General features: G+C 43.1%; 1 protein-coding gene and 1 long non-coding RNA gene across 2 annotated transcripts in view; one reads left to right on the forward strand and one right to left on the reverse strand.

Annotated features, from left to right (window-relative positions):
- The window catches only part of LOC127598060 (uncharacterized), a 45,800-nt gene that overhangs the window by 7,898 nt on the left and 11,295 nt on the right, over window positions 1-26,607 (forward strand). The gene's annotated exons all lie outside the window — the stretch shown is intronic.
- Window positions 546-26,594, reverse strand: LOC127598044 (homeobox protein aristaless-like 4). The gene is made up of 4 exons (XM_052061550.1): window positions 25,918-26,594; window positions 8,317-8,627; window positions 3,362-3,490; window positions 546-3,279 (listed from the first exon to the last, which is right to left on the reverse strand). Exons 1-4 carry the CDS (start codon window positions 26,258-26,260, stop codon window positions 2,959-2,961), a joined length of 1,104 nt encoding a protein of 367 aa, XP_051917510.1. The 5' UTR covers window positions 26,261-26,594; the 3' UTR covers window positions 546-2,958.

Genomic DNA, 26,607 nt, shown 5'->3' on the forward strand with positions numbered 1-26,607 from the left:
ACTCTTGTAATATTTGTTGATCAACCACACAGTGGACAGGGTATTAATGATTGACGGATGTCATCTCGCCAGCAGATTGGAGTTTTTCCATCCATACGGTGCAAAAAATATTTAAAAATGAATAGATAAATACATAAAGAAATAAAATAAAGCCTTCCAGTTAGAATATTGTGCAATTCTGGTAAAGGGCTGTCTGCTCACAATGGTGAGCTTTGCAGGTTTTGTCTTCAATCAAGTCAAGTATCAAGTACAACTTTATTAGCAAATAAAGTTGTACTCGATACTTGACTGGAATTTCAACCATCATGGATTCTTTGATTCGTTGTATTTTAATTTTTTCAGTGAATATAGTTTCTGGAGAAGCCATGCACTAAATCGTATTTTTATGTAGTGACATATTCAAAAATGCAACACTTGTTTGCCTTCAATTCGAAAATGTTGTTCTACCATAACAGTAAGCCTCTTACCTTTGTGAACATTCTATCATGTAGCCTATGCAAGAACAAAAAATGTACCGAATGCCGTATTTTAAAGAAGAAACTTGATCGGACTGTATTGGATTTTATTACATCACTTCAATCCATCAAATGAAAAACAAGTCATCACTGTACAAACGAATGTCCAGCACCTTGAGCAGATGTGTCACGGCGCGAAATCGGGATGGCTTAAAGCAACATTTTTTTTGCAACACGGAACAACCTGAGACTTCTGTCCCAGTGGAAGTATAAACGCACAATTCTCAAAATTGTAAGTGCAATAACTTATTGCAATGGCACATGATATAAAATCGCTACCATAAGTAGAAATACTTGGTTATTATAGAAAGGAAAAAAAACAGCTTGAAGCCATTAGAAAAATTAGAAAGCAATTTAAACAGCCCGGAGCAACATTTTCTTCAGAAATAATGCTGAACACAATGTAATATTATTTGCCAATATCACTGCAATACTTCAATGGTTTGGCCGTTGGAGGTCCATTATTGGACACATACGTAAAACAAATGCACAAGCAACAGAACAATACCATACATACCGTTCACATTCACACACAATAATTTTTCAGTAGTATCATCACGGAAAGAGCTGCAGTTGAAAGCACGCATGGGTGGACCAACGAGACAATCAAGCGGTCATCCCGAAATAGGAATTCGAGCAAACCACACCTACAGTTTCATCCAACGCATCCTGTGAGTTTAAATCCAGGAACTGAAAGATCTGTTTAATTCTTACAATCAAATACTGTCATTTGATGTGTTATTCTCAACGCAAAAGTGGTGAAAAGCCTGCCGATAAATGTCACACTCGACATGTTTTATAGGTAACCCAAAACAATCCCTGTACCAAGAAGTGCTCGCTTGAGGTAATTATGATGTCATGACAGGATTTCTTTCACATCACAAATTTGATATTTTGGAGTTCAGCAAAAAAAAAAAAAGTCAGTTGGTGTCAGCCTGCGCCCAAACTCTGGGGATACTCTTATTCCAGGGGAGGGTAACACACAGACACCCCTGCAATGTATACTCTCCACCTTCCTGCACTCCAGCATGAATGTCATCACGTTACCTAAACATTACAGAATTCTTCCACTTAGCAATCAGGACCGATGATTTATCCTTCAGTCTGGGGCATGTTGGATTCTGTGAATCAGGAGTCCTCTCCGTTAGCCTGCGTTGAACCAGAACCCGGCTCATTACATTTCGACCAGTGTGTCCTCGCCGTTATTTTTCACATTGGTGTTCACAGGGGCAAAAAAAAACAGCTCACTTTGATGCTAATGGAGTGTGTCTAGTTACATCGGTTGCTGGTCGAAGTTGGCGTGACTAGTTGGTGTTGAAGGCTACCGCTGTGCCTTGTCTACCACTGGTGACGCCCAGTTTCCTGTAACTCGAGGCCGGGGCCTGACAGGGGAACCTGTGGAGGTTGCTCTGTGGGAGGAAATAACATGTGGCTTGAAATGACTGCCGATATCATTTAGAAATGGCAACATAAAGGACGGTCATCCAATCAAATCAGTACTCCCTTCCACAAGTGTAACGGGGAGGGGTTGGGGGTGGGGGGTTTGCTATAAAACGGATATCTACCAAAGCTACTGCAGTGTAAACTGGCAGATTGATACCCTGTGAAATAATCAAAATATGCACGCAATACCCACAGTCAGTCAAAAGAGCGAAAACAAAATGGCACATCGGTACTAAGAGCATGAAAGAAGTGTAAGAAAATGATTGCAATGTGCGGCCAGTTCAAAATTGCAACTTGCAATTTAAACCGCAGGGGGGAAGGGTCAACGTAACGCAACACCACAATTGGAAAATGTTAATTTATTTTCCTTTACTTCAATGCGGTCGCAGCCTTTTGGTTTTTTCAATAAATGCAGCTGAAATGTGCGACACAATGCTTTTGAATCAATGTAAATAGGCAGTCCAAATACTGTGCATCAACTCTGAAGTGACCGCTATGACCCGCAGGGTGAATCCAGCTGTATCATCCAAATCCTGGCAGAGCCCTGATAATTATTCAGAAATGTAAATGATATCATTTTTTACTGTATTTGAGGCAAGTCGAAAGTGGTTTCATTTTGACTGATGGGGAATTGAATCAGAGTTTATATATCTTTGGTAAATCCTATTCATGATCTTGTTTTTTTTCCTGAAAACGATTGTTTTGTCCGTGTCACCAAGTATTTGACCAAGACCTGAGACGGAGAGGAATCAGAAACGCTTGGATCTGATTTTCTCCTCTACCTTTTGGAACTTTCAGTTTCTGCTTATTGTCACTGTCACAGTTGTTATCTCCATTGTGTTGGCCGCTACAATGGTCCGTGCTATCTCTACAGCCTCTCCCTGTTCATTTGACCTGTGTTATCATTAGTGCTCTCAGCAAAACTCCCCCGCAGTGCTTGATGATGGCTGCTGAAGAGAAGCGGCCAACGGGGGGGTGAGGGGGGGACTTGGTTGTAACATCATGTGGCCCAAGAAATGGCGGCACTGTGCTCCTTGGCCTTCATACGCAGCGCTGCTATGCTGGAAGACTTGCGGTCCGGGTCGACATTCAGATCATAGCCATTAATCCCCCCGACCATTCCAGGTCCCCCAAAAAGGCTGCCCATCTGTGTCTGTCCCATGTGGCTGCTCCCTGGGCTTGGCACACCCAGAAAGTCGGGGACCCCCCCGTGACTATGAGGATGAGGGGGCATGCATGGGGGGACGGTATCGCAAGGAACAACACAGCCCGGCACTGGAGAGGCGCCGCTGCTGCCACCGATCCATGAAGGGTTTTGCATCTGAAAGCAAACGGCAGTCATGATGAGGCAGTCACAAACACTTCATGGGACCGGTGAGAGACGTGCCGGCGTTCTTATTCACCTGCGCGTAGTTCTCAGGCCGAGTTAGAAGAGGCAGCTCATAAGCCGTGGAGAAATGCGTTCGAACCTGTTGCATTTGGCCAAAGCGCTCCCTCTTCCTCCATTTGGCCCGGCGATTCTGGAACCACACCTGCAAAGAAGGAAGGAAGCCCATCAAGGAATAAACTTACTACATACTAAAAAGTGCTGGGTTGTACTTGTTTTCCCAAACCCATTCACTAGGTAGCTCTGGATTTTGAGGAGATTAACTCATTCAGTACCAGCCAATTGTAGACAGAGTCTGAAAAGACGTTTTAAAAACGTCTTTGGGAGTGAATGAGTTCAGTTACTTTTACTCAAGTTTGGGTCAATTATTTTGACCCAGCGGATTGGATTTGGGCTGGCTAACGAGTTGAAGCTGCTCTCCATTTTGGGCAGTTTTGTGTACTAAAGTTGAAGTAATTTTCATGAAACATTCTCAGAAAATGTTGGTGGCAGCTGGATGGCTCGGTGAATAACATGGCTGACTTTGATCACGCTTCAAATTCCGGGAAGGGCAAACGGTAACGTCCACTTGGGTCTCTAGGACAGAGCCTTTTGACTACATGTCGATTCCCAAACAATGCTTGTCCCAGGCCGGGATAAAAACGGATGGGTTGCGTCGGGAAGGGCATTCGATGTAAAAACTGTACAGAACAAATATCAGTGACTAGCTGTGGTGCCTCCTCTCAGGAGAAAGTTGCTTTTTCCCCTCGGTAAATATTGGTCCTAAAATTAGCATTATTATTTTAGCACATCATATTGATGACCCGTTAAGACATTTTTTGGTAGCTTTAACTTGTCTGATCAGAATCTTGCGCCGACTTCCTGTGTCGAAATAACATTGGCTCCATCCCTTTTAGACCCAGCGTTGAGTTAGGTGCCCAAACTTTTTGGATCGAAGATCTACTTTTTGATCAACTAACCTCCCGGGATCTACCCTTACCGGCGCGCGCACGCACACACACACACACACAAATTTAAGATTTACCTGCTTTATTTTATTTTTTTAATATTTTTTTTGTGGAAGTGAGACTGATTAGTGTGCAGTGTATATTAGCACAAAAAATATATTACTAACATGTACAAAGACACACAAATGGTTGTTTGTTTTTTTTCTTCTCGACACTCCTCAGATCTACTTGGGACCTGTCATAGATCTACCGGTAGATCAGGATCTACCTAATGGGCACCCCTGAGTTAGATATTTCACCCAATTTGGGTAACTTTTAACCCAGCGGAGTAATACAGGCCAGTCACCGGTGGACTAAAAACATTGGAGCATGGCCTCCACTCTGAAAGACAAACTAAGAAAGTGAAGCAAATAAATTTTATCGGACATGAAAGTCCCACGGCACATTTTAGTACTTGACGTGTCTTTAAAGTGCCATCCACATGGAACTATTGATGTAAAAATGGAGCATCTCCCCTGGTCCTGCCCCCCCCCCCCGCCCCTCCTCCTGCCTTTGATACACAGTCGTCTGCCTCCCTTCAGACTGCCTGCGTCGACAGATTCACATCTGGGTCTGTAGCCATTCATAAATCATTGTGAGAAAGGTGTCCTCTCCCTCACCTGTCCACACAGCAGGACAAAAGAGAATCCCACTGCCATGCATTTAAAAATCTAACCAACAAGCAAGTGGACAGAAATGACAATCAGCGTGACTTGCGTAACCCCCCCCACCCACCCTTGTAGTTGGCATTATTCAAAGGTCATGTTTTTTAAGTAGTTAAAATTGTCGTTCTTTGTCTATATGGGAGTGTTTAAATTTGGTTTTGAAAAATAAAAAGTGATATCAATGACTGCAGAGGTTTTCGCAGTTCCCAACATTCAAATTCCCCTCGGCCAGGCCCTTCATACCCCCCCCCTTCTTTTGCATTTACCATTCCTCTCCGTCATCTTCATCATAAAAAAAATTGGCCGCGTGACAGAGTGCTCTGAAGTGCATTTCTTTTTCAGGGATGTATGTGTAGGACCACAAACGGGTTCATTTTTCAAAAAGGGGACCATGTATGCATCAATTTCCCCCCCCAAAACTGATGTTAAGAAAATCTCACGCCGACATTCCACGGGTCAGCTGGCGAGATTAGTCTTCCAAAGTCGTAAAGTGATATGGAAGGTTGTGGCTGCCCCCCAATGTCAAGGTGAGGGGTTGTTGGCCTTTGAATTAAATCATATGTTTGCAGGAGGGCTTGGGGTCTGTTACAGTCCCCTGAGGTTTGGGAGCGAGGGTGTTATTGTTTGATGTGTCCTTTTCCTTTGGTTTCTTCTCTGCTTTCTCAACGCATGACACTAGTTTCTAAATCGATCTTCAATACACGGGGCCCCTGATTAAAGCGCTTCTGACTTGTCTCGCAATGTAGTCGTGCCTTCACTTCAAAGTTTAGTTTGTTCTGTGACCATGTTTGCAACTCGGAACACGTGTCGCAAATAATCTTTCTCCCTTGAAATGAATAGTCATGGCAACTGTTAAAGTCCAAATATACTGTACAAACAAAAAAATGTTAAACTTTTTTTTAGAGCAAAAATATTTAAAGCCCATCCTACAGTGTTGTACTGTACATATATAGTGTATATATTTTCATGCTTTAAAGCCCACTGATATTGTGCTCCTTTTCGTGTGCATGCCTTAGTTACCAGAAACAGTCAATTAGAGACATACAGTAAATAATACACAAAGTAGAGTTTTGTAACGGACCCCAAAAAAACAGCAGCAATATTTGTTGGGGGTTTTTTGCGCACGATAAAGAATATGTGCCTCTGAGTATAACGTTGTCTGTCTACAAGTGGTGCTGCACCGTTAGTGTTGCTTAAATGCTTTTAACGACTGCAACATTGCTGTTGTATTAGCCCACCTATGGTTTTTTAAATTGTGCGTTAACATTGAGCTAGTAGAGATTCGAAAGAGTAGTCGGTTGCATGGTTTGGCTTGGGGTACCGCTGTAAATTGTGTCCAAGGTAGAGACTTTGTTTTTTCTTGAAATATGGCGGAATTTTAATGAGTGTAATCGGTCATCAGATTTTTGTCATAGTCCCACCTCTGTCACCCATCCCCAACCCCACATAAAGCGCCTCTCTCCTCCCACCTCCCTTTTATGTCGACGAGGGGAAGTTGGGATATTGGAAAGTGAGATGGGAGAATGTTCAAACTGGAGCTTGTTTTCATTTCATGTTTAATTTCCTGACGCCAAAGCCCGTGGCTTTCCGCGGCTAACCCTTTTGACCTGTGCGAGGCGTGCAGACAAAGGCGGCTGACCAGACGCACACAGGACACACACATTTAAATACCACGTCATTTATAACATTCGGAATCTGTCACTGACCAATATGTTCTCTTCATCTGAATGCTGTCAGCTTTGTCATTTTTTTCTTTTTGAATGCCTGAGCGCATAATTATGAACCCTTCTTCTTGGTTTGAGTGTGCTGAGTGAGTCATGTTTCACAGAGGGTTTGCACTGTGCTGCTTTGCCTTTGAATGGCAGTAAGAAGGGGACATAAGCCAAATAGTTTGGCAAAGAGATCATCTGCGGTGCAAGCGGTATGAAGTCAGATGTGTCTTGTGCTGCTTCTCTCTGCCTGTCCAAAGCTGCGTCTTAAAAACCATTATTGGCGACAAGCAGAGTTCCCGTTCTCATCGTGAAAACCTTTAATCCATCACGTATGACGTGCCCAAAGTTACCAACTTCCAACTGTGTTCTTGTTTGTTCCATTGACACAGACGCATCTGCGAGGAAGGTGACAGCGAGTTAAAAGTGCTTGTCGGTGTAACGGTAATAGCTAAAGACGTTGACGGCAAAAGGCAGTTTACGGAACCATTAAATGGTTTTATTTACGCTGCACGTCCAGCAGTCGGGTCGGGGGTGGGCGGGTGCGAGAAGGGAGGGCAGAGTGCACAAACTCCAAAAGCAGCTTTGAAGTTCCAGCCGTCTCACCTCATCTCTGTCATCCCGCAGCACTGCGACTTGATAGAGTGCCTCAGCTCTGCTTCACTCACTCCCCCCACCCCTCCTCCACTAAAGGCAGGTATGGCCAAGTTCGTGAGGGACTTTTTTTTTCTTTTGCTCACATTCATGTAAATAATTTAATAGCAGCAAAAGCCCCGAGCTGCACACAAAGACCTTGATCATTAAACTTGGGATGGAACAGTCCGACTCTGACACGGTCTTTCTTCTGAAGAAAACATCTGCATTGTTTCTTAGATGAAAAGGATGATCAAGTCGCTTGCCAAGCTCGCGATGCCCCTTGGTATTCCTCAATTGCGTATCCCTGGACCTTGTCCTGATAGGCCTTCTGTTGCAATTGTGGGATTTAGACTTGATTGCGTGCATGTTTCTGGTCTGTTTTGCAGGACTTTGGGTCAATCCTCACAGTGACTCAAAAGAGTGGGCTGCGTGCCTGTCAGTTGGGTTGGGAACGTTAATTATATTCATCTGGGGAAGGCATGGATCTGTGTGAACCAACTTTTTATTTTTTTTCTACTGTGCCACCGCACACACCAGACCGTCCCTGACTATGTCTCAGACTGCACGTGGAAATTGAAGCTGGCATCTCGAGTGCTTTTTATATCCTTCCCAAATAGTCCAATGACTACTTCTCTCCCCATGTCCCTCACCTCCTGCCTTTGCAGTTTTGTGTGGAAGTAGTTTCATCACCGTTGCACCAGGGACAAACCCTTGGCCTCTGACCTTTCGTGCAGAGTCTGGCTCAAGTAAGCGCAAAGGGACCCCCCGCCCTACATCCCGCTCGTCCCGCTCTGATCTAAGGTTGGCTAGAAGAAAATACTGTAGTGATGAAAAAGGAGAACAATAGACTCTTCTGTTGTCACATCACTAGCTTTAACTCTCCCTAGCACTCTCTCGCGTTGATTAACACGTGAATACGGACAATGGTGTGAATGCAACACTGCTCGTCTTTTTTGCATGCCCGTCTGGTCTCACCTGAACGCGAGCTTCCGTCAGGTCTGTTCTGAGTGCCAGCTGCTCGCGAGCGTACACATCTGGGTAGTGTGTCTTCTGGAAAACCTTCTCCAGCTCCTCCAGCTGATAGCTGGTAAACGTAGTGCGATTGCGCCTCTTCTTGCCTTTGTTGCTCTCGGCCTCGCTTTTATCCAGAGGGCTGGAAAGATCAGAGCCGGGACGCTCGCCTGACCCCTTCGCTCCTGCTTCCTTTAGATTTAGGTAGCTGCTCTCCATCCCAGGGGGGTCAACGCTGGAGGGCAACTCGGACTCTGTCAGGCCGCTGTCTTTTCCTACATTCGGGAAACATGGAAAGTTGTGATCAATTTTACCTTACTGCGGAATTGGGGACCAATTGTACACCAAATGTCTTGAGACACCACAGAGAGGAGTGTGAACAGTCCTGCCAAATTGGAAACATTACAAAACAGCAGTACATAGAAGGAGACTTCAAAATTGTGCAAAATCAAGCCCTTGTCTCTGCTCTGAAATGCTGGGCATGTCATCTGAAACCGTGAAAAGCCTTGCCGCGTTTCCCCCAAATATTCATACCTCGTCTCGTATTTCTCCTCCATAGATATGAAAAGACAAAAAAGATGAGCCCCTACCACATCTGTGGCCCTCCCTTACTGGATCACATTTACTTCTGTAAACACTACATTGTGAATGACGTCGTCTCTACTTCTGCGCATGCGTGTGGTCACTAGAGAGACGCAGATGTTCACACACCAGACAAAGTGAGGTCGCATTTAACATGTAATGTGAACACACACACACACAAAAAAAAATCCGAACTGAGCATCAAGAGCCACAGTGTGAACCTAGATTATGATGTCATCCCAATACTGCTCACAAGCAAATGGGAGCGTGTGTCTTTACTGATACAGCTCAACACATTTTTATTGTTTGGATTTCTGCTCAACATCAGACTCGGCACTGCTTAAATGTTTTACATTTACTGTTTTTATTTTGTGAATGTTATGGTTTTGTTTTTTAAGAACCGTTTTTAAGTCAGATTTTTATTTAATATACCGGTAGTTGTTTTTAGAGTGCCCTATAAAGTCGAGGATTTTTTTTAAAATGTTTTCTCCTGGCAAGGAGGCCTTACTCAATGTCAGATTTTTTTTTTGCCTGATGTATCGGTGACTGATATCAGATGCCTTTAACGGTGCACGATACATTGAAATAAGGCCCGTGTCAGTCTTCACTCATCCCTAATTTCGGCACCTCGTCATTTTTCACATTCATGCACTTAACTTCCAGATGTAAATCTAACGTAAAGCTTGAAATGTTTGGATATTTCACTCTCATAATTAAATACATTGCGCACGTTTGGGTTCGTAAGACGAAAGCCAAAAACCTAATTGTGGCTTGCAGCCACCCAAATCTGACCAATTAAACGTGAAGAGAAACAGCGACAGGCAAAGAGCAATATGCTCCGTGTTGCTTTTGGTGTATATAGCCGGGGGGTAAAAAAAGGAACCCGGTGCCTAACAAGTCAGCAAGTGCATCTGCACACCATCACGTTCTAGCATCCACACACAGTTGCGGCTACTTTATGCTTACATCACCTCTGTAATGTTTTATTCTGGGGTTCAAAGGCCTTGTCCGTGTCTGCTGAATCTACACTTCACTTCTACATGTTTGAAAGGGCTGTCACGACACATTCGGATGACCTGTGACACAACTTTCCAGGGGGGGCACACTCACTTCGCTCAATCACGCCACCTGAAATCCGAGCCAATGAAAAAGCTGCCTCATTCTAGACAGTTTGCGTGTTTGTGCATGTGCGGTGGCCCTCGTTTGCCCACTGTTGCCCTCCGCACTTTGGCGCTCAGATGTAAACAACATTGAGTTTGTCACTTCCAATTTGCACAGCCTCCATTTTGTGGCAGACCTGGCTCTGTTCCTGTCAGCACATGCAAGGATTTTTTTTTGTTTGTTTCCTTTTTGGAGATGAAGAAGGCTGTCCCTTCTCCTTCATATAAACAAACATCAATGTGGATAAATAAGCATGTATGACTGGTGGCGGGCCAGTCAGAACAGTGCTCTGTCAGTTTTTCTGTCTGCTTTTGCTTTGCATTGGCGTGAGGTTTCTGTCCTTAGTCTCCATCGAATGAAGTCAGAATAACGTTAGAACCTAACTTCACAGGTCATTGTCACGTTATAACCTTGCGCAATTGACATGATGTGCCAATGTCTCAAACCACCGCGGTGTTGAGCCAACGAATGGCAGGAACAATTTACTCGGCCAGATTTGTTTTGTATCATTGGCTCGTATCGGTACTCTTCACGAGTATGCGATACCTTGCAATACGGTGGTATCTGCTCACTACCGATACCTGATATCCTTACTCGCCGTGGTAATTACAGTGAACAAAAATAAGGAAATAACTAAAACTAAAAACCTTTTCACAATGAAAATAAAAATAAGAATTCTTTAAAAAAACAACAAATGGCTAAATGAAATTATATCGTACATTTATAAAACGATCAACAATTTTGTATAACCGAAATGTCCTTCCGTTTTTGTCTTTGTCAATTTCATACATGAGCTTTCCGGGTTCATTCAAAATGAATTTGTATTATTGTTCAGGCATATGGAAGAAAGGTTGAATTGTTGTTGGCAATTGTAGTTAGATACTTTGTGACCTTTTTTTTTAATCTGAAATAATCCAAACTGTCTATACGGTATATTAAAACTAAAAATGACAGTTAAAACATTTTCATAAGCCTTAAATCTAACTACGAAAGCCACTCTAAAAATGTATTGCATGTAAATGAAATGGAAAATAATTATGCCGGTGAAAATCTCAAACTAGTATAGCCCTCGCACAAGTCATCCCTTTTAGGCTCTCGGTGACGGCAAAGAAGTGAAATTAACTGAAAATTAAACACGCCTCAGTCCTCGCCGCTCAGTACAAAATGGCTAAAGTGACAAAAAGTGGAGAGCTGTAACAGAAGAACCGGATGTGCAAAGCAAAGTTAGCTGCGGGGTGCACACTCTTCAGTCATCTTCCACGATCCTTCCACATGCTACACATCTGTCACGCATCATCGTTTAGTGTGGGTGCAAAGGTTGCTTTTGGCCGTTTCTTTTTTTCTTCCCCCCACTTACCCCGTTTGGTTAATTTTGTGTGGCTTAAATAAATCCACAATGCGAGTCGATCCGCATCCCCGAACGGGTGATCTTAGGACCACGGTACATTTATCTCCCGCGAGATCACATTTGGAGTCGTTCTTTGCGTGCGTTTTCCTTTCAGCTTTCTGTTTAACGCCCTCCACAGTCTGTCGTCTTAGAAACAAAGTGCATCGTGAGAAGGACTGTTGATATTTTGCGGTGCTGGTAACTCTGTCAGCCATACTTTTAATGGTGAGTAAGCTGGCGGAATAGTTTTGAAGTGATGAAGTTGGGCGTCGGCTGTCTGCAACATGCATGTTTGTTTTTATGAATTAATATTTTTTGCCTGGTGTGTCCCGCAACGTGATGTCAGTAGTCGTCTCTCCAAAACCGCCGCGGCCCTTCCCCTGCTTTCGGGCTCGGGCTTGCCCCGACTGAGACGAATGAAACGACGCAGCTTGCCCAGCTGGGCTTCATGACCTCATATCGCTGCGGCCCACCTGTCAGAGCCCCTTACTGTCTCCACACGTGCGGGCAGATGTTCTGACATTGCCAATCGCTGCTTCTGCCCCGTCCGATGTTTTCATTCAACCTCTGAGCGGGAGCATGACTGCAACGCTCAGAAGTGAGTTGGGTCCCTACTTGTTTTGAAATACCGAGGGTGTGGGTGCGCGGGCCCCTGAGTAAGGCACGTAAACATGTGAGGCCCAGCTGGGCGTACAGATGGGCACCGTTAGGTTTTATACTCATCCCTACATCCAGATCACATACCCTCAACATGTACTTTCTCTTCATCTTGCACTCGAAGCAATCTGTTTTGTGGCACGCTAATCGTAACCAAACACAATCCTCACCAACATATCGCAGGATTCATGCCTGCCGAGATATACACCCCCCCCCCCCCCTCCCGAGAACATAGCCGTCAAGTCTTGCTTTCTTCCCGAAAGCCAAGATTCCATTGTCTTGGCAGCGGTCTCTTGGCATTCCGAAGAATTCTTTTTTTTTTCTCACTGTCGTTCCCCTTGTAGAGCAGACCAGCATACGTTAAACGTGAGAAATAAACGCCGCTCGCTCTTTCAATTCGCCAGTCATTTTCTGACAACCTGCAGACCTCTTTGGTTAGCCGAGGTCACGTGCTTACTAGGGTCAGGGATGTAATCGCCGCTGAAAACGGAGAGAAAACATCAAAGTGTAATTTAACTGGTTGTAAAGCAACAAGGCACCCTCTCAGTTTTTATGGAAAGGGACGGGGAGGGTCAAGTGAAACCAAATAAAAGAAGCACTATAAATTAGTAACCTGGGGCAGGGTTAATGAGCTTGTACTAACGAGGAAGGGCAATGCTTTTAAACAGAGTGCTCTGTGTTGCTAGACATCCTCTGATCAAACTTGAGTAAAATATCTAATAATTATGTGTGCTCCGATTAGTATTCGGCCCTTTTACAGGACTCTACTTAAAAACTAAAATCTAATCAATCTAGAACATTGCACACTTTATTTAATTAAAATATGTCTCTATAATGAGTTCAGATTGCATTTTACAAACGTAATTATTATTTTCCCCCAATGAAGTGTTGCACAAAATCATGCGGCTCTGCTGTCTCACGGGCCTCTTTCCCCATTGCCAGCCCCAAATCAAATTTTGGTCACATCGAGCTTATTTCCAGCTTGATGTTGTGAAGACTTCACGTCAAAAAAATCACACCAAAACACGTTTTTGCAAAACTGATCCAAAGCACATGTGGAGGTTGTTTGAAAAGCAATGCAAGTCATATTTCTACCAATGAGATTTGAGTCTGGGCACAGCGGCAAGTGATGCAAATGCTGCTGTGGTGTCCAGACCGAAGAAACACACACACACACACACACACACAATGTAGACGGAGGGGCAGAGTCACAACTTTGGATAATACATGCTGATTAAGAACAGCAACTTGGACGACACGGACACGTCATACGGAAACTGCCGCCACTGCCACCTTCAATCTTACTTGCAGTCGCTATTTCATGAACGTTGCCAAAGCGCTAACTGCATGGCCAAGCCTATTTTGAGTATGTCAAAACACACTCATATTTTTATCATCGAATTCCTGCTGTACCACACACATACAGTGGCATATAAATTCGGCACTGCTTAACAAAAGTACATTTACGGCCTGATGTGGGGGGATGGAGGGGGGGTTCCCCATTGCTGAGTCGCTAGAGTTTGTACTGAAGTTTAGTTTGCTACCAATTTATATATTGTATATAATTCTTTGCATTTTGTAATTGCAATCAAAAGAAATAAATGTGACGTGCCCGATTTGACAGATTTAATTTTAGGCTTCTTTCGCAAACACTGTATTTTGTTTAAAAAAAAAAAGCCACAGAACTGCAATTGACTTTTTCATTATTAACCAGTCGGGTTTATGACCTGGAAGTGTTGTAACGACAACCAGTTTGAACCACGAGCATGACTCATCAGACGATCCATCGTCTTATTATGTGAAGGACATATTGTCACATTACTTTCAATGATTACGGTAATTAGGCTGTTACTTGTGTGGCGCTTTTCTACCTCGGGTACTCAAAGCGCTTCACACACTGTTACTTCATTCACCTACTGGTGACACAGCACCAGCAGCAACTGGGGGCTCAGTGTCTCAAGGACATGGTTGCAATGGCCACGGATAGGAAGCACCGACTTCCGAGTTGAGGAACGACCACTCCATGCCACCTATTCAAGTCCAGGCACCTTTGGGACAAATTGCTTCTTTCTTGCTCTCAATTAGGGCTGAACAATTTTGAAAAAACTGAGAATTTGTACCTGTGATTTAATGTGCCCCCCCCAACCCCAAAATCTGATTTCTGATACGTAGAGGCTAAATGCTCAAATAAAGGGCAATGAACCATGAAATAATCTGAAAGACATTTTAAACTACTTTAGTGTTTTTAACTGACTAATATAAATCAGATTAGAATAAAAATGCAAACAAATCTGTCAGAAAAGTTCCAGGACTGGTGTCGCAATAGATGTTTTTGTTTTGACCTTGGAAGTAATTTCCGCTGAAATCTAACATACTTTTCCCAGCCTTTTTTGCCAAGCCTTCATGCACTCCTGGAAGAATTCTTCCTGGATGCTCCAGAGCTGTGACGACAGCCGTCTTGATTTCATCCATGTCTTCAAAGCGGGTACCCTTAATATACCCCTTGAGCTTGGGAAAGACTTCAGAAATGAATAAATAAAATAAACCCTGGCGTGGGTGGGGTGGCCATGCTCTTCTCGGCCCGGAACTGTCAGATGCTTTTGGTAACATGAGCAGGCACATTGTCGTAGTCAAGCAGCTGCCAATTGTCCCAGCCCAAATGTCACCTCTTCTTGACAACTGAACGAAGCAAACGCCACAGGAGCTCTGTGGAGGAATGATGGGGTCATCATCAGGCCCGCATCAATACAATACAATACATGCTGATTTATATAGCGCTTTCACAACAGCGGCAGCTGTAACAAAGCGCTTAACAAAACAGTTAACATAAAGTCAAATAATAAACCGAGTAGGCAGCCGTCAGCAAGTGCTCTCATGAGCCTTGCTTTTTTTGTTGTTCTTGTGTTTCTTTTGTTACTTTGTGTTTGTTGTTACGTCGTGTGGACTTGATGTGGACCTTTTTCAGCATTTTTTGGCCACGACATTCATCAAGGAGGAGACTCTGTGCTTGGTGGTTGCGCCTTCTCGGCAGCATGGGTAAACAATGCTGGTGCATTGTTTCTGACTGGAGGAATGTCGGCGCCATTTGACTGTCGTTGCTGGACAGTCCCGGGGCGCTTGTGTCTTGCGCCTGTAATGGGCAGCATTTTTCACAGCCCCGCTTTGTTCAGCGGAGAGATCGGTGCTGTTGAACGGTCTGCGGCTGGATGGATGGAGGTCTTGAGGAGCCGACGATGAGAAGAAAGGAGCGTTGGCGCGGAGTGCCGATGCGGATTTGGCGCTGGGAGTCGCGGCTTGGAGTTTGAAGCGGATTATGTGGGACAGGAGAAGTGAACTAATCTCTTTTCGTCAATGGACGCTACAGCTTCGTGTTTGCTTTCAAAACTTTGCTTGTAGCAGACGTGTGCACATTTTCAGCATGATGTCTCTGATCCACTGGAGAAAGGACACTTTGATCCTCTCCTCTTTCATCTATAACTGCTTCAGACAACAAAGTGTATGCGGAAAAGTGGTGAAGATTGCACGACTGTCTCTGTCCTATGTGTTGTCTTGTGTTATTTTTGTTATTTTTGACTTCAAAATGGCGCCGCGAGAGTGGCTGCCTTTCCAGCAGCTCCTATTTTTTTGTTGTTCTACTTCTTCCTTTCATAACTTTGCTGCTGTGAATCTGGAATTTCTCCATTGCGAGACTAATAAAGGTTTTCTTAATCTTAATCTTAATCTTAAACACAACGCATAACATAAAACACGGACAGTCGTGCAGTTCTAACCACTTTTCCATCACACGCTTTGTTGTTTGAAGCAGTTTGAGATGAAAGGGGAGAGAATCAAAGTGTCCTTTAACCAGTGGATCAGAGACGTCATGCTCAAAATGTGCACACGTCGGCTACAAGCTAAATTTCAAGTCAACAAGAAGCTGTAGCATCCATTGATGAAAAAAGAGATTGGTTCACTTCTCCTGTCCCATGAAAATCCATTTCAATTCCAAGCGGCGACTCACGGTTCCAAATACGCATCGGCGCTCTTCGCCAACGCTCCTCTCTCCTCATCCTCATCTTCAGCGGCCATCCATCCAGCCGCACCAACGCCGACTGTCCAACAGCGCCGACATAGCCACTGAACAAATCGGGGTTGTGAAAAATGCTGCCCATTACTGGCGCAAAAAACACAGGCGTCAAGGGGCAAAACTCATCATTTGAGATTTTTGTGACACCGGTCCTGGAACTTTTTTTTTTTAATGCGATTTATTATGTTCTTGCCATGTTTCTCATCCTGCACTGATGTGTGGAAGCAACAAAACCAATATGATCATTTTCAAATGACAATCCACACAGTAGACGTTCATGGCGGAATTTAATGACCTGTCTCGAGCCTTCGTGAATCATGCAGCCAGGCTGCATTCTCAATCCCCACTCCACCAGTCCACAAATGTAATGGAACAGCAAATCTTAAAATGTTGAGAATGTGGTCACTTTGTAAAAGGGTCCAACACATTCATTTGGGGCATTTGACGGAAGGATTAATGCCAAAAGTGTGTTTTTCTTTTTACGTCTGCATTGTTGAGTGTTTTTCTGAAGCCATCAAAGCAGGTAGACGAATTACAGAAAAGCGCGTTGATGACCATAGATCATCACTCAATACAGTGATCCCTCATTATTTCGCCGTTCGTTTATTGCGGTCTCGGTGCATCGTGGATTTTTTCATATTCATTAAAAAAAATAAAAATTGCGAAAATGCCGCAAAAGGTCCGCGAGAGGCAGCAAAAGTCAGCAAAACAACAGCGAGTCACATAGAGCAACATATACGGTACTATATGTATGTTTACTGTATTTTGTTATTCATACACTCACCTAACCTAACTCATGCACCTTATGCATACAGTATATATATATATTACTAATGTTAATTACGACAAACATTTACCTCTACATGCATGTATACATTTGGCCTTATAAATATTATATACCATATTTTCCGGACTATAAATCTGTTTTTTAAATGGCTTGCCCGGGGGTGCGACTTATACTCTGGAGTGAAATTATTAACTCATGAATGTCATTTCACATGTTATATTCACATTAAACCACAAGTGGGTGCTCTCGGCCTGTGTTGATAAATCGACGAGGAGTCTGACGTAAGCGAAGTAGAAGAGGAAGCGGCGCATCGTCTGTCTCCCGAGGGGGGAGTTGTTTAAAAGTGACACAGAGGATGAAGATTTCATTAGATTTAGTGATTTGGAGTGAAACGGATAGTTTGGTAAACTTGTTGGCATGTTCTTTATGCTAGAGTTATCTGAATAATATGTTGCGTTGTTACTAACATTACCAGACATGTCAGTCATGTAACGATAGTATACCGTACACTTATTCAGCCTGATGTTCTCTATTTTATTTTTATTTTAAATTGCCTTTCAAGATGACATGTATATTTTTGGTGTTGGATTTTATCAAATAAATTTCCCCCCAAAATGCGACTGATACTCCAGTGCGATTTATATATGTTTTTTCCTTCTTAATTATGCATTTTTTTGGCTGGTGCGATTTATAATCCGGAGCGACGTATTATCCGAAAAATACGGTACTCATATACATGTACATATACCTGTTTGTGGGGGGGGGCTCGCTACTTTGCGGATTTTCGTCGTTCGCAAGTGGTCCCGGTCACCATTAACCGCGATAAGTGAAGGATCACTGTACTGTATAGCAGAAGCTTAAAAAACAACAACAACAATGTACTGTGTCCCTGCCCCGTTGCCTATACTTAATGTTAATTAAAGTAAATAAATAAATAAACAAGCTAAATCCTTCCAGAATGGATTGTATGGTCCTTGTTGCCTCGAAAGAGTTAATATGTACGACAGAAGCTCTTCTTCATGGGGCGCACTCAGACAAGATTTTGAGTATTGTTTCCTCGGTTAAAGGAAGGCTCCCAGATGTTCCCTCAGCAGAGATCTATGGCAGCAGCACACAAAGGAATGCTTATATTCCATGGGAAACCTGAAATCCTTCTGTTCAGTATCAGCGGGCTGATAGACTGACACAATCATTACCTCACTCGTGTCCGAAGACTTCTAGGCCGTGGCTGTCACTGTCTCGTATCAAAGAGCACAGAAATAGTTCGGGATTATTGTTGGAATGTGATTAATCATAGAGTAAAGTTGTGCACGTTTTAGTACAAACTGTCAGAAAAAAAAGATTTTCTGTAGTCTTAGACAAGTCCGAAGACATCTATTTAGAAAGGGTGTAATTGCGGCCTTGCTTTTGTTCAGTCTCAATTTCGTCGCACAAATTGCAGAAGTGGGCGGCCCGGTAGTCCAGTGGTTAGCACGTCGGCTTCACCGGGTTCGATTCCAGCTCCGGCCTCCCTGTGTGGAGTTTGCATGTTCTCCCCGGGCCTGCGTGGGTTTTCTCCGGGTGCTCCGGTTTCCTCCCACATTCCAAAAAAACATGCGTGGCAGGCTGATTGAACACTCTAAATTGTCCCTAGGTGTGAGTGTGAGTGCGAATGCTTGTTCGTTTCTGTGTGCCCTGCGATTGGCTGGCCACCGATTCAGGGTGTCCCCCGCCTACTGCCCGAAGACAGCTGGGATAGGCTCCAGCACCCCCCGCGACCCTAGTGAGGATCAAGCGGCTCGGAAGATGAATGAATGAATGAATGAATGAAATTGCAGAAGTCAAATTTCAAGGTTAGAATTTTGCTGGTTTGCAATCTCAAGTTTTGTGCTGCAGCCAACCGCGGGTCCTAATTTGCAGGACTTTCCACGGTGATTTGGTTCAATCTATCAGACAAGAAAACGCATGACAATTAGACAAATAGCAGTTATAAATCAAAACGGGATTTCGCTTTGTTCTGTCAGTTCCACGGTCATTTTTATAACACATTTGCCTTAAAGCTCCCTGTGGTCATTTTCGAATTTTCCAGGTCATTTTTATCTTGTGGTTCATTAAAATAAAATAAAAAAAGCTGCGAACAGGGGAAAGTGTATGGAATGAAACAGGATTAAAATGCCAACATATGCTGCATGTACTTTGATGAATGTTTTGAATTTCAAAACGGAGCCAATGTGATGTTCCATAGCAATCAGGCTGTTGTTGTTGCTTCAACTCTCTCAGACACAAAAGCATGCTCGAAAGATTTTTTTTCTTTTTCTCCCCCTCCAACATTTCGTTGTTGAAAACAGTTTCAGGGCATGATCACAGGTCACCGTTCAGCCACTAACATGGTAAAAATGTGGTACTCATCACAGCAAATATCCATACATATCCTCTGACATCATTTCCCTCCAACCCCCCCCCCCCACACCCCCACCCCCATCCCACCTCCATGTACGTAGAGTTCTATATTTTGACAGGATGCTTTTAAAGTACTACCAGAACCTTCTTGTGATTTTTGTTTTGCTCTCATGCATTGAGAAACACGTTTTACATATCACAGGATGCTCCGATTTCACACTGATGCCAGAGCGGCTATTTGAAATGTATGATGTGAACATGATATAAGTGAGGAAAAGGGAAGAGAGAATTGGTGCAATCAGTCTCAGTGTTCACGCACTCTTTGAATTCCGTGTGTATCTGTTATGCCAGATGTGTTTTGGCTACCTATCAGATGGCTCCGTCAACACCACCCCCCCCCCCCACCCTCCCCCAAAAAACCCATATATTTACAACTCCAGTGAACATCCGTTTATCACATGTTGTTTGGTACAGACCAACCCACAACACCTGAAAATTACTACCGGTAACTTAAAATGGATGTAAATAGTCTACACCCCCCGTCCCCAATCATATGGCACTGGGGGGGAGATAAAAAATGAAACCAAGACAAATAATTTTGAAAATGTACGTGACATGTATGACACATTTGACAATACCCCTGAAATCTTCTAGTGAGGAGAATAAAAATAAACAATGGCGATAATTTGGTTGCACAAGTGCGCACAGCCTCTCTGATCTGGGAATGTGGTTGTGTTTAGAATTAACTTTCCAACTGTCAACCGTGAGTCAGCACACACCTGCCACCCTTTAAAATAGCTCCGATTAACACCGAATAAAATTCAGCTCTCGGTGAGTCACATTCTACAACACAAGCTATGCTTTGCAGAGAGCTTCCACAACATCAGTGGGATCTTGTTGTTTAAAGGTATCGGACAGGAGAAGGGTTCAAAAGAATTTCCAAGGCACTAAATATAGCGCAGAACACAATGAAGGCAGTCGATATCAGCTGGAGAAAATATGGCACAACAACAGTGGCATTACTACACTGAAGGCAGAAAACTCAAAATTTGTGATCGAGCAGAGCCGTGAGTGACGGACCACAAAGTCCAGGAACACTCAACTGTATTTGTATCGGCCGCATTTACCGTATATGCAGTTTAGAATTTTTCTCTGAAATGTTTTTATTGTCACTGTCTTTACTGTTCCAGTTAGCTTCTATTGCAACATGAAATCACAAAGCCTGAAGTCCCTGAAAAGTGAAAATAAATGTGAAAGAATTTGGATTGTAAGATAATGTAGCTGTGTAGCTGCTTTCTGGAGCTGTATTCTGCAATTTACATCATCCCATTTGTTGAATAATTAATTACACTTAATATCGGTGACATAATCGACTAGTAAAATAGTCGACTAGCAAAATAATCATTTGTGGAAGTCCTATTTGAAACGTGTTTTTACTGCATAGCCTACACAGGCTGGATTAGTGCTCGATATAAATATTATTGTTATTCACGCAACATGCATAAACTTGCAGGGCAAAGTAGAAATCGAAACCGGGGGGGGGGGGGGGGCGGTTATAACCTTCACCCTCCCAACTGAACCTCCTGCCACCCCAAGTAAAGCTGTCTAAACCAGAGAACTGGATAACCGCTGATGCAATAAAAAAAGGCACTCAAGTTGAAGTGGAGGGACTCTAAATGGATGACTACCCCTGCGCCCCCCCCCCAAAAAAGAAAATCCTGCCTAAAACCAGTTTAACGCTATTTCGCCACATTTGAGTACCACGTAGTTCTCAGTCTTTCCACATTTTCAGCCGTTATCTTCAAAGTTGCATAATGCAGCTCGAAACAAATATCTGAATTCACTCGGCAGGTTCTTTAAACGATGACAATGGACACATTAATAGGTTCACCCGCTTCATCAAATAAGGTTTTAATGCATTAGCTCAACCATAAATCTTTGCCCAAAACTAAGATAATGCTTGGTTTTGATTGATATTGTCAGTGAGCCAATGATTTAATCCAGTGTTTATTATTGTTGTAGTTTGCAGCGGTTGAAGAACGACTCGGCTTCAAACTGCGGTGGCTCAAATATACTCACGACTTGGAACGCAAATATCAGAGACATCCGCTCAACATGATGCGGTGCGACTTCTACTTCAAGCTTTAACCACAGTAATAAACATGCTGTTAAATTAATTAACTTGACTGTTTTCAACTTGAATATTTGTGCAGGCGTATTTGGTAAGTTGGCCTGTGAGCGCATGAATGTCAGAAATTGTGTCCAGTGGGTCTCCGATTTTTACCGCTGTCCATTTGTGACATTTTGCTTATTTTTCCAGGGTATTGTGAAGACAGGGTTATACAAACCGGTCCCACTTTGTCATTGTGGGGGACGCTCGGTTGCTTTGGAGATCTGATGTTTGGCGAGTATGAATAATAACCATATAGCAGCCAATGATGCACATCTGCCTCGGATTAATGCAGACCCCTCCTGCGGCGCTGCCTTGCATTCCTCTGCACTCCATCAACTGCGTGGGGGTTTATTTCATTCACAGTGGGTGTAAGCAGGTAGATGCTCCACCCCTGCGGGACGCTCGTTGGTTCACGTGTTGCACCCCCTGAGCTGCAACAATATGTGGCGCCAACCATGATGTTATTGGATGTATTGATGAAGGTCATTTTCATCTAATTTCATCAATTTAGATGCTTGCAAATGCAATTCTAATTGAAAGCCAATTTTTTTTCCCCCGCCAGTGCCACCTTGATTTCACGTGTAAATGTCTCACACGCCGAACCAGCCACGTTTCAAGCCGTTTTTTTTCAAAATGATTGTTGATTTTAGGTATTAAGCGTAAAATGCGATACTTATTGACGGTGCAACAATACACTTCATGCAAAGCGCTAAAGACATCAAAGGTTTCATAAATCTCATGTAAGATGTGCAATTTGCATGTGTAACTCACCAAACTCTGCAGATCCAAGTGCATAAGCGATCCGAACTACTCATTGAGCTCACTATACTCCTGTGTTTGTACAAAGTAATGGGAATAACATTAGAGGCGTGCAATAGTTCTGATTCTTTCAAAAATTCTATCATATCTCAGAAATAACCATGATTTTATAATATTATTATATCAATATTATTTTGCTGGCCGCTGTAGTGTGGATGCAAAATGGTGGCCTCATCTTGGCATTTCACGGATCCCTCTGGTGTCTTGCGACAATGAAGCTCTCTCCAGTGACATTAATTGTAAAGACGGCTTGAATGAAAATGACAGATCATTTGTAAGTGACCCTTCTCACCCCCCCCCCCTCAATATATAAATAAATAAATAAATAAGTGGGGGTGGGCACACATAGACACTAAGATGTATTTGCATTATACTCTTCATGGAAGTGGAATTAGCACCTTCAGAAAACCTACGCGCAAAATCACGAAACTTTGGGAAAAATATTGATCGATATTTTGACATTAAAAGTTCGAAAAATATGTTAAATATTTTTGTTTGTTTTTCGAAACAGGTGTTCCAGTTGAATGATAATAACTGCCAATAATTGGTTTGGTTTGGTTTGTTTATTGAACATAAAACACATACAGCAACAATTCGACAGAAAACAAGGCAGACAAAAAAGCAAAAGAAAGAAATCAGTCCCCATCCAACACAGCCACCACGTTCAAGGGAGTAGGATGAAGCAAAAAAACGTATCCAGTCCCACCCCGTTATGTGCCCACATTCACTAAATCATTTTTATATCAATCGGAAAAGAAAAAGTAAGAAGAAGTCTCCATTAAGGCTCATACCTTACCCTTAACCGTGATATTTTCACAACTTTTGGTTTGTATCGGGATTATATACATCCTCACCCTGGCACTCTTGTGTCAATTTTCTCTTGTAGTCATAATGGATATTGCAATACCTTTCTCTATTTATCAACTTAGTTCTGATTTATCATTATATTTAATGTTTAGAATTGAAATACATCAGCAAAATTCATGTCTTTTCAAAAGGGAATTCAAATGGGCATGTCTTTACCCTTATTGATCAAATTACAGAAGGTGACCAATTTATGGTGAGTTGTTTAATTTCAAAGTCTAATTCCTGCATCAGGGATTTCAACACTCATCTTTGTCGAGCCCACCTTGCAGTTATGGTTACCCTCAGATGGCTACTGTGACTGCGAAATCATCACCTTGTGATATTATCACACAAAGTATACGCAGCTAGTTTTGCACTCAAAATCGAAGAAAATGGTTTGTTCAACTACTGTTTAGTTCTTTTTATTTTATTTTTTTTTTTTACTTCTTTTACCAAAAAATGCTTGCAGCGTCACTGTGCTATTTAAGTGAAGACTACAACTTTGGTTGTGATTTTCGAGAGAAAAATGAAGTAGATGCACATAATTTGATGTGGCCGGACATGGCCCTCGGGCCTTGAATTTTGACACAGACGCTACACACAGTTGGGTCTAAACTATTTGCATAATGACATGACAAAGTTGCTGTTATTGTGCCAGTATATAGAATCACAATCACGTTGAAAGAAAACAAGTGATGTTGGATGAGGTGTGGCCTTTTTGCTTTGGACACCGTGAAATAGTTGCAATATTTGGTACTGTGCGACAACCAATAAACAATATCAATATACTTTGTTCTACTTTGATGGGGCGGCACACAGGGAAAGCACCAACATTCTGAGTTTCCTCCTCGCTGGAGGCCTTCATTTGCAGCTTGTTTGCTGCTCTTCCAGACTTTAGTTTTGTCTTTGGTCGGCCGAAGTGTAAAGCAGATTCTGTTGGGCTGAGATCAGCCCTATGACTTGACAATTTTCCAAACTGATAAGTAAAGTGGTTGAAAACTGTTGCTGGCCAAATAAGCGTAGGCTACTTGTGAATCTGTCTGGACAGTACACTTATTGTATATGGTGCACAGGCATTTTTGAGGGCATCTATCTATCTATCAACACAGTTGATCACATACGTGCCGCACATCCGTGAGGGGCATATTTGACAAGGACTGAAATACCTGTCAGATATCAAAACATCAATGACAGAGCGAATCCAGTGTTGTAAGCAAGAGAGTACAGCGTATTGATGACATGTCAAAGTCCTGCACAGGACCATTAGTTCAATTTGTGACATTCAAGCATAGGCTTAAATGAATTTCAGCCTACGCCTAGATTTAATCTCCATGGTAATATTTCCAAAATGGCCATAAAACCGAAGAGCTCACAACAGCCCGGTTGACATGTTGGCACACACAACTTCGTCTGTACTGTATATCAGAAGATTTTTTTTTTGTCATGGTGAAGGAGATAAAATATCAACATTGAGCAATATATCTCATGTGTTGGACCACACATAAGAGCACAAGCCTGTTGACGCCTGAGGCTTTGACTAGACCCCAAAAGTGTCCTCCCCAGAGCCGCAGTGCCTTCATCTGGCTGCAACATTTTCAGTAATAACACTGCAGAGTCTCTCTCTTTGGATGCATGCTGCATTTAATGAATGCGTTCAAACGGTTCTGTCTCTGCACTTGCCAGATCAGCTCACTAAAGTACAGCACTACGGCAAACAAGCTTGGAGACGGACTCCCCACTAAAAAGTAGATGACTCTGCACATTACTATTCTGCTGTGCGTGGCGTTAGCAGACTTCATTTGTATTTATATAGCCGAGTGCAAACTGTTGCTGCATCTCCCCATGAAGCCGGCGAATAAGCATGTAAATATGGGCGTTTGATCAAAACAGAAACTGAATTGTGAGCCATGTTAACAGGTTCCCAGTGACATGATATATTGTAAATTCGCAGACACAAAAATGTACGAGCCTATATCCTACTCTAGTAGTGTGCATGTGCACCAAAACTATGTATTAAAATGTAAATTAAAAAAATATTCTAGAGAGTTCAAATATTACAAAGAACGCTCAGGTTGCTATCAGTTAATGCACACTGCCTGTAGACTGTCACAGGATGTTTCTGTCATTTTCATTTTGTACCTTAATTGCATAACTACATAGCAATAATTTTTATATGCCTCTATACTGTATGTATTCATAAGGTGCATGTGTTCTGTGCATGTGTGTTCTGGTTATATCATGAATGATCCATTTTCTGTTTTGTCATCATGTGTTTGCACTGCATATTTAACCTGCGCTGTGATAAAGGCGCCCGAAGACTTTTGACAGGCATGTCAGTGTGTTCAATATGATTAAGTATTAGTTTCTTTCTGAAATCTATCATTAAAATATTGTTCTGTGACGGCTTGTAATGGCACCGAGATGCTGCAAATTTCCTTCGTGGGGAAATGACAAAGTTTGTGGCCGGAATAACTGTGACCTTAATGTGGTCTTTAAACGTCAAGGTGAATGGGAACAAAAATAACATCTGATTGCAACACCTGGAATAAATTACACTATTTTCTCATGCATACGTTTCTATTCTAGACGCGCAATGAGAGCTCGTTTAAACGTTTGCCACTGATTATTAAATTAAAAAAAAAATCACGTTTCATTGTTGCACGGCGCATATAATGCCCGCGAATTTTTGCCCGTCTAAGCCCACTCACCGTAGCAGGGGAGGATGCCGTTGGGGCCTCCGTCCGTGTGCAGCTTGCCGCCCTCGGGGGGCGTCTTGCAGGTGGGTCTGTGCATGAAGAGCTGGTACTTGTGGAAGGGGCCCTCTCCCTCCGCGCCGTCCAGCGATTGGCACTCGGTCTGGAAAGGACTCCGGGATTTCTCCCCGTACGTCTGCGCTTTACTCGCCCCGAACGTGGGGCTGTATTTGGCCTCGGTACTGCCGAATGTCCTGAACGGATTCGCCTGGTGCTCCCTACCTTGTGAGGCAGGAGGACTATAATACGCATCCATCGAAGTCATGTCACAGTATGAAACGCACGTATCTGCGTTCATACCTTAAAAAAGTTTTCTTTAAAAAAAAAAGAATTTAAAAAAAACAAAAAAAAAGAAAGATCTGCAGAATCCAAGCTGGTATTCTCGCCCTGCCCCTTCTATTCGGCTCTCCTCGAACTTCCACGCAGTGCACACTGACGCGCCCTTGCTCGCACAAGCTCAAAGAGGCGCATCTGGGACTGCTTTAGAGTCAGGGGGTGGGGGGTGAACAAATGCTAAAAGCCCCTCTCTGTGAAAGAGAGCGAGATGCCTCAGAAGGAGCCCACAGTGGAAAAGCGTCAAGCAGAACTGCGCTGACCTTCAAGCTGCACGCGTGCACTCCGAGTAGGCCCGCTCCGCTCGGACCG

Source organism: Hippocampus zosterae, chromosome 3 (genome assembly GCF_025434085.1).
Source record: "Hippocampus zosterae strain Florida chromosome 3, ASM2543408v3, whole genome shotgun sequence".
NCBI lineage: Eukaryota > Metazoa > Chordata > Actinopteri > Syngnathiformes > Syngnathidae > Hippocampus > Hippocampus zosterae.